Here is a 7640-nt window from a genome sequence, read left to right on the forward strand (position 1 = left end):
TGTACCAATAAATGACACTTCAAGGATTACAGTGTTGCCGGCTCTTCTTACAACTTCTGTATAGACTCTACCAGAAAATCTCATTAATGCAGTGGAGTTCAAAGGAACTGCTCAACTTTCATAGGAAAGATGAGTAGTTACTATCTTCTTTTACAAGTACAACTTTATGACACCTATAATTCTGCCGACAGGGTCACTTTAAATACTTAATAATTTTCTTTACACATACAAATATTACACATGCTAAAATATATTTCTTCTTTTCTTTATGAAACAAAAGGTATAAAGAGCTTGTGATGGAAAATAATATCACACTTGTTGATGGATTCCTCTTCTTAGGCTTAGCGACTTTACCAGCATACCAGACATGGGTTTTTATGTCAATCACTCTTGCTTACATTATGACCATAGCTGCAAATTCTATGGTTATAACTGTTATCAGCTTCGATTCTCATCTTCACACACCCATGTACTTCTTTTTAGTGAACCTTGCTATAATTGAATTATTGTACACTACAGCGATCACTCCTAATACTTTAGGTAATCTACTAAATGAAGACAAAAGAATCTCATTTATAGGTTGCTTTGCTCAGATGTTTACATTCTTAATTTTGGGAGGTTCGGAATGCATTCTCCTTGGTATCATGGCATATGACAGATATGTAGCCATATGTCAACCTTTGTTGTATACTGCTATCATGAACAGATCAGTTTGCTTCTATATGATAATCATCTGCTGGACCATTGGATTTATAACGTCAGCAGTGAACACTGTTCTTACAGCTCAATTACCCTATTGTCATGACCGACTTATTAGACATTATTTCTGTGAGGTACCACCACTTCTAAAGATGTCTTGCAAGAATACATACATTAACCAGTTGATGGTCTTTTTTTTTGGTGGCAGTGTGCTTGTTGGCTCTTTTATTTTAACTGTAATCTCATACATCTTTGTTATTCGGGCAGTAATCAAGATCCCTGGTACCAGCGGGAAGAAAAAAACCTTCTCCACATGTACTTCTCATCTCTTGGTGGTCAGCATCTTCTTTGGGACAGGCATCTTAACTTATCTCCGTCCATCTTCTCAGTCATTCCCTAATGATCACATATTTTCTGTGGTGTATGCTGTCATGACTCCTCTTATAAATCCTTTAGTATACAGTTTTAGGAATAAAGATGTTCAAAGAGCACTGAGGAACATTTTACATCACTTAATTACAACCTGCAAATAGGGATGGAAAGGTTCACAGCTGCCATATTTAAATTACTTTAACAGAATGGTTACACAGGTATTTATTTTTTTAATTTTATATAACCAACTGATTAAAACTATTTTTGGGAGCATACTCTAGGAAAACCATTTAACCACTTAATATCTTGGAAGGCAACCAAACCCAAAACCCAGGCACTCAGTCGACACACAATCCACAGTTTAATGACACATATGCTACTTTGCAAGCATTATATAGAGGACCCTGCTTCTCTGGGCATCACCATGCAATATAGCGAGGAGAGTATTGCTTAAATGTTCATTTATTTGTAAAGTATAGCAGCCACTACATCTAAGTACTGGGTAGATGCAATATTTTTGTTTTTGGGTTTAGATACACATTAAATAGCAGTCTGATGATTCTCAGTTTTTTTTATTGTGATCTATGTATGCTATTTTATTTGTAACCAGAACTACTGTTACTGAATCATGCAGGTCTCCTTTTCTTTCACAAGATGGCAATAAATATATTGAGTTCTGAACTTAGAAAATAGGATGCTGGGAAATGTAGTGTGAGCAGTAAAGTGGGGCCATTATTGTTGCTGATGAAAGAACTACTAGACCCAAGAGTATCTGAGGCATGAGGAGCAATCCGGGGGGTATAAATGGAAAGCCTGGGAAAAGAACTGGAGGTGTGAGAAACAATGTTTGTGGTTTGCAGCTGGCAATATTTGCCTGGCCTATAGCTTACTGAGAGCCACTGGATTCCTAGACAGGTTGCTGGACTAAGCTGGATGGAGTTCTGCACTGCCTGTGGCTCCAGTTATAATCAAAAACTGCCAACTCACTGCTGTGGGATTCTGCATGCACTGCAATGCTTAGTGATCGGGACCACCCCCTGCCCAGGCCTGCTGCAGGAAAAAGCAAGGCATCCCACCATCACAGACTGTATCCTCCATCCCACCAGACAGCTAACGGACATTAAAGCGGGATTCCGCTCTTTTTTTTTTTTTTCTTACTTGTGTTACAGGTGGGCGACTGCTACCTTCGCTTAGCATCCACGTCCGGCGTTTTTTTGACCCCCGGCGCGACGATTCTTTTCCTCGGGATGACTTTTAAAAAAGTGCTCTGGCGTTTTCCATTTTAAGTGTGGGCGTCTGAAGCCCACAGGCATTTACTTCCTGTGTATCGATGACGCTCGGCTCCCAGCATGCTCCGCTCCATCTCGCACATGCTCAGTGTGCAATAGTGGTAATGGCAGATACAGCTGCCTGCCCACTTTAAAAATGGCAAATTCGGACACGCCCTCGTCACGTGACCGGCGTCCTAACGAAATCTCGCGAGATTTCGCAATTTCATTGTTCCCCCATGGATTCTTGGGAAATAGCTTAGAAATTTCCCAGGGACCATTGCGAGGACGATAACCACACCTACTCCCACGGGAGGACAACCCGGAAGTCAGCAGAAACATCTGAAATAAAAGGCAAGTAAAGAATAATTTTTTTTTTTCAGGGTTCATTTAGGTAAGTATTCAATCTGGTGATTTTAATAAGATGAAGTTTCATTTTTAGGTACCAAACCGCTTTAAGAGGGGCCCCTCCAATTACTCGGCAAGTTGCTAGGAGACTCTAAGAGTGGTGGCAGTTACTTTGGCCCACAGTTATTCTATCGATTGACAAGTACTATGCTATACCTAGTCTCTATCCAAAATCTTTATCTGTCTCTATCACTTGCTGTGGCTCACCTTATGAGGAGAGCTACAGTTTATGCTGGTAGAGTTAAAGTACATGCTGGAATTTAAAATCACTGCAAGGAACCCTACATACATTGTGTACCTGGCTGTGTTCTCCATTGTTATGCTTTATATCAATTGACATTAACTTGTCAATACATTCTGCTACTTATGATAGAGTTGCAAGTTTAATTCTTGTGTTCCCCTTAAAGTGCATAGAGGGTATTACTCTACATTGGTGGTAAGATATAGCTGGTGGTGTCAGTGAAGTTAAGGCCTCAGATAGGGTGGAAAAATGAGCAGGGGACTCCTTGAAAATGGCCATTTTGACAAAACTAGTCCCAGTGATGATGTTACGCAGCCGTGTGATTCTGGGTAATCAGTGGCTCTCTCAGAGAGTTATTACTATGTTTTTTCTGCTGTAACATTATTCTAATTGTATGACTGGCTCTGTTCAATAATAAACCTTTATTTAAACTACTACACTTTCACTGGCTTTCTGTTGGTTCCTTGGTGAGCTGTCTGTTCCACAGTGAGTTGCCTTTTGCTGCTGCCTAAGGCAGGCCATACATTATTCAATTTTCTTGTACAATTTTCCTTTAGATTTACCAAAACCATATAAATAAGGTCAAACCTAAACACTTTACATTTTTTATGCAATCAGGGAGGCCTTTGCACTACATAGTTGAAGGTAAATCTAAAGGAAAATGAATAAGAAAATTGTATAATGTATGGCCAGCTTATGAAGAGTGATTCCAGTGCATACACCTGGGGAGGATTTGTGCCTGAGAAATATGCTGTGTTTGCTGTAACTGTTACAGCTTATGATCTGGTGAGTGTGCATTTTATTAAGGTGGTGGCATTCAATCTTTTGATTGCACTACAAGGACCTGCGGGATGGTGGAAGTGCTTTTTTATCTGATTATATATGAACTTTGATTTAAAGCGGAGTTCTGCCAAAAAACAAAAATAAATAAAAGTCAGCAGCTACAAATACTGCAGCTGCTGACTTTTAATAAGCGGACATTTACCTGTCCCAGGGTCCAGCAATGCGGCATCGGCATTGTAAATGTGGGCGCCTGGCTGTGGTTTCACAGCCAGGCACCCACTGAACATGCGCGAGCCACCCTGCGTGCCGTGACTGGCAGGGCAATCATCTGGGACCTGTGGCGTGTCCCAGATGATTGCCGAGAGGGAATGACATGCTAAATGTGGTATGCCAGGGGGTCACCTCCCTTAAAGCGGAAGTTCCATTTTTAGGTGAAACTCCGCTTTAAGATAGACTTCATGCTTGGCACATTAAACACTGTTTACTTTCTTGTTTTTTTGTATGTTTTTGTTATAATCACTGGTGCTGCATCATTTCACAATATTGTAGGGAGCAGAGGACCCGATTAAACCAGCGACTACCGTGAGGGTGATGCTGCCTATTGTTTTTAACCATGCATTATATGATAATGAGATAATGTCTATACAACCTGTTTTTTGTTTGTTTTGTTTTTAAATGATTATCAAGATACAATATTTAAAAAAATGAGAGAGAAAAGTCATAGAAGAAGAACAGGAATATTTTTACTAAACACTATGTACACATATTGTAAGAAAAGGCAGACTAATAGAAAACACCCCCCCGGTTCGGTTCGCGCCAGCACTCTTGAACTTTGCAAAAGTCTGGACCAAAACCCATTTGAAGTCTATGGGACCCGAATATGGAAAATTAAAGGTCCCCATTTTGAAGGCTTATATGCAAGTTACTGGCCAAAAAAAAGGGTATGGGGGCCTGGGTAATGCCCTTGAAAACATGTATCAATGGAAACATAAAGAAAAAAAATGTTTTTTACAGTAGTGATTTTAATGATGTTTAAAGTGAAACAAGAAAAATATCTTTAAATATTGTGCCTGGAGGTCCCCTTAGTCTGCCTGTAAAGTGGCACATCTGTACCGTGTATAGAAACTGCTGCAGCGAAATTTATAAAAAAAAGATATTTAAATTTCTGGCAATACGATTCCATTGCCGGCAATACAAAAATGTTAAAAAAGATGGCCTCTGGGTCCCCCCCAACCCATCCCAGGCCCTTTGGGTCTGGTACAGAGTTTAAAGGAACCCCACGCCAACATTTTATTTAAAAACACCCCCCAAAATCTATACTAGACCCTTATCCGAGCATGCAGCCCAGTAGGTCAGAAAAGGGAGCTCTGCCCCCCACCACTCCAAAGCACCTTGTCCCCATGTTGAGCAGTTCAAACTTTTGCTTAGCTCAAACTGTTTACCCAAATCTACAGACTAAGAATGAGATCTGAGGTCAGGTTGAGATAGAGTTTGACTCTGGCTTTTCATGTCCTTTATTCAGGGAAATTGTGAACTACTGAGTTTATTTGCAGCTGTCTACAAACTTAATTCCCATCAGGCACTTCATGAACTGTGAACTGTGGTTAGGTAGCACAGTGGTGGCTGGTGAAGCTTTAAGATGGTGGGGCGCCAGACCCAGCCCTTCCTTTTTGACCCCCCGCTTCTTATAAGACCCCTTAATATGGGATATACTGAAAGATCCCCTATAATTGGACATTTTGTAAGGCAAGTATCTTTCATTTCACATTTTGTTAGGGTCTTTCGGGGTATTTTGGAGGTTAGCAATGGGGGTTAGCAATGTGAATGTATTACTGACAGTGAAGTACACCACACGTGAAGCATCCTTAATCGCCCCCATTGCCATAGCTGGTAATAAAATATGACAATAATCTGTTTCATTATGTCTGGGAGGCCTACGGGGAGAGGCAAAGGTTCTTCATGTGCATCTAGTAAAGGGTGAGCAAGTTGTGCATCTGCAGGCCAAAGCGGTGGTTGGGCTGCATCTTTGAAAAGTAGGACACATCTGCCTTTTCTTTCTGGTAGTGGAAGTGCTATACAATCAGAGCACACAGAGGAGGTGGTGGAGTGAATTACCAAGCCTTAAAATATTCTCCGTCACCTCTATTCCTAATATTTCAATGCCAGGTTTGCAAAATTGCTGGATTTACAGTTGCCCCCTTCAATAAATTTACAGCCTGCACTTCATCAAATTGGCAGATTCCCAGCAGTAGACACGTGCAATTTGTTTGGGTCCAAATATAAATTTGGGCAAATTTAGGGCAAATTTTTGATTATTCTGAGATTCAGATGTATCTAAATCTCCGAATGAAAAAGTAACGAATTTCATTTAAATTTGTTTCATTACATTTCGTATATATTCATTTTCTAATGAATTTTTGATTTTTGGAACAATTCGAATTCGGATTGCTCGATAAATGATCGACTGGATTCAAATTGAGTGCGAAGAAGAGCCACTGATTACCCAGGATCACACAGCTGCGTAACGCCATCACTGGGATTCCGCCCAACTAGTTTCGTCCAAATGGCCATTTTCAAGTTGGAAGCCAACTGCTGTCTCCTTAACAACTGATGACTTCTCCGTTGACAGATGAATGTAAACAAAAGAATGTTGGCAATGAAAAATACAGAAAAAAAGCATAGGGTTTCCTCAAAATCCATACGAGACCCACATCCGAGAATGCAGCCAAACAGGTCAGGAAAGGGAGGGGACGAGTGAGTGCCCCCCTACTGAATGATACCAAGGCACATGCCTCCAACATAGGGATGCTTTGAGGCAGAGGGGCTTTGCCCCTCCCCAAAGCACCTTGTCCCCATGTTGGTGGGGACAAGGGCCTCCCTCTCACAACCCTGGCTGGTAGTTGTGGGGATACGGCCAGTGACTTATTGGAATCTGGACGTCCCTTCAACCAAGGGCCCCCCTGGATCCCGTCCCCCTATGTGAATGAGTATGAGGTATTTTTACATGGATTTGAGGGGGACCCCAAGCTGTTTTTTTCTGCATTTTTCATTTCCTGGCATTATTTTTTTTAAATTTTTAGCTATCAGCAAGGAAGCCCACTGACAGAGTCATGGTTGTTAAAAACACCAATGGCTGCCCACACCTTAACAACCAGCTATTCTGATTTCTGGAATGTACAAAAGGAATGCCAAAGATACAAAATTAATTCAGAAATTCCTGAAAACGAAATGGTTCAGTATTGAGATATTTTTAGCATTGTTTATTCAGAATAGCATATTTTTTTTTTAAACTTGGGGTCCTGCCCTATTCCATACCAGGCCTTTCAGATCTGGTATAGATTTTAATGGGATCCCTAAACCCCCCAAAAAAGGCATGGGGCCCCCCAAAATCCATATCAGACCTTTATCCGAGCATGCAGCGCACAAGGTCAGGAAAGGGCCCCATACTCCTACACATAAACATTCGGTGCATGCTGGGTTGGGGACGTCACAAGGAGGCGGTGCAACCAGGGGATGTCACTAGGAGAATAGCTGGTTGTTAAGGAGCAGGCCGGGAAGCCAGCTGCTGTGTCCTTAACAACTGATGACTTCTCCGTTGACAGATGAATGTAAACAAAAGAATGTCAGCAATGAAAAATGCATAAAAAAAAGCATAGGGTTCCCCCAAAATCCATACCAGACGCAAAATCCGAGAATGCAGCCAGACAGGTCAGGAAAGGGCTTGGTAGAATGTAGAATGTAGGTAGGTGGTAGAATGGCTCCCCTGCACGAATCGCCATACCTGTACGACAGCAGCTTTAAGGGGTATAGGGGCAGTACTGTGGAGCCGATGGGCGTGCACATCAGCTGCAATGCCTGCTGGGCACCCG

At 41.5% G+C, this 7640-nt stretch overlaps 1 protein-coding gene across 1 annotated transcript; it reads left to right on the top strand.

Moving 5' to 3' along the window:
* The first annotated feature begins 329 nt into the window (after positions 1-329).
* LOC143940062 (olfactory receptor 5V1-like) lies at positions 330-1232 on the top strand. The gene has a single exon (XM_077461104.1). It carries the CDS (start codon positions 378-380, stop codon positions 1230-1232), a length of 855 nt encoding a protein of 284 aa, XP_077317230.1. The 5' UTR covers positions 330-377.
* Positions 1233-7640: the final 6408 nt, after the last annotated feature.

The sequence above is a fragment of the Lithobates pipiens genome, unplaced genomic scaffold (genome assembly GCF_037356315.1).
Source record: "Lithobates pipiens isolate NorthernLeopardFrog02 unplaced genomic scaffold, aLitPip1_a1.2 Scaffold_3, whole genome shotgun sequence".
NCBI classification, from domain to species: Eukaryota; Metazoa; Chordata; class Amphibia; order Anura; family Ranidae; genus Lithobates; species Lithobates pipiens.

What these genes read in the sequence shown, in the direction of transcription:
- LOC143940062 (XM_077461104.1), top strand. Translation starts at nt 378, where the DNA reads ATGTCAATCACTCTTGCTTACATTATGACCATAGCTGCAAATTCTATG.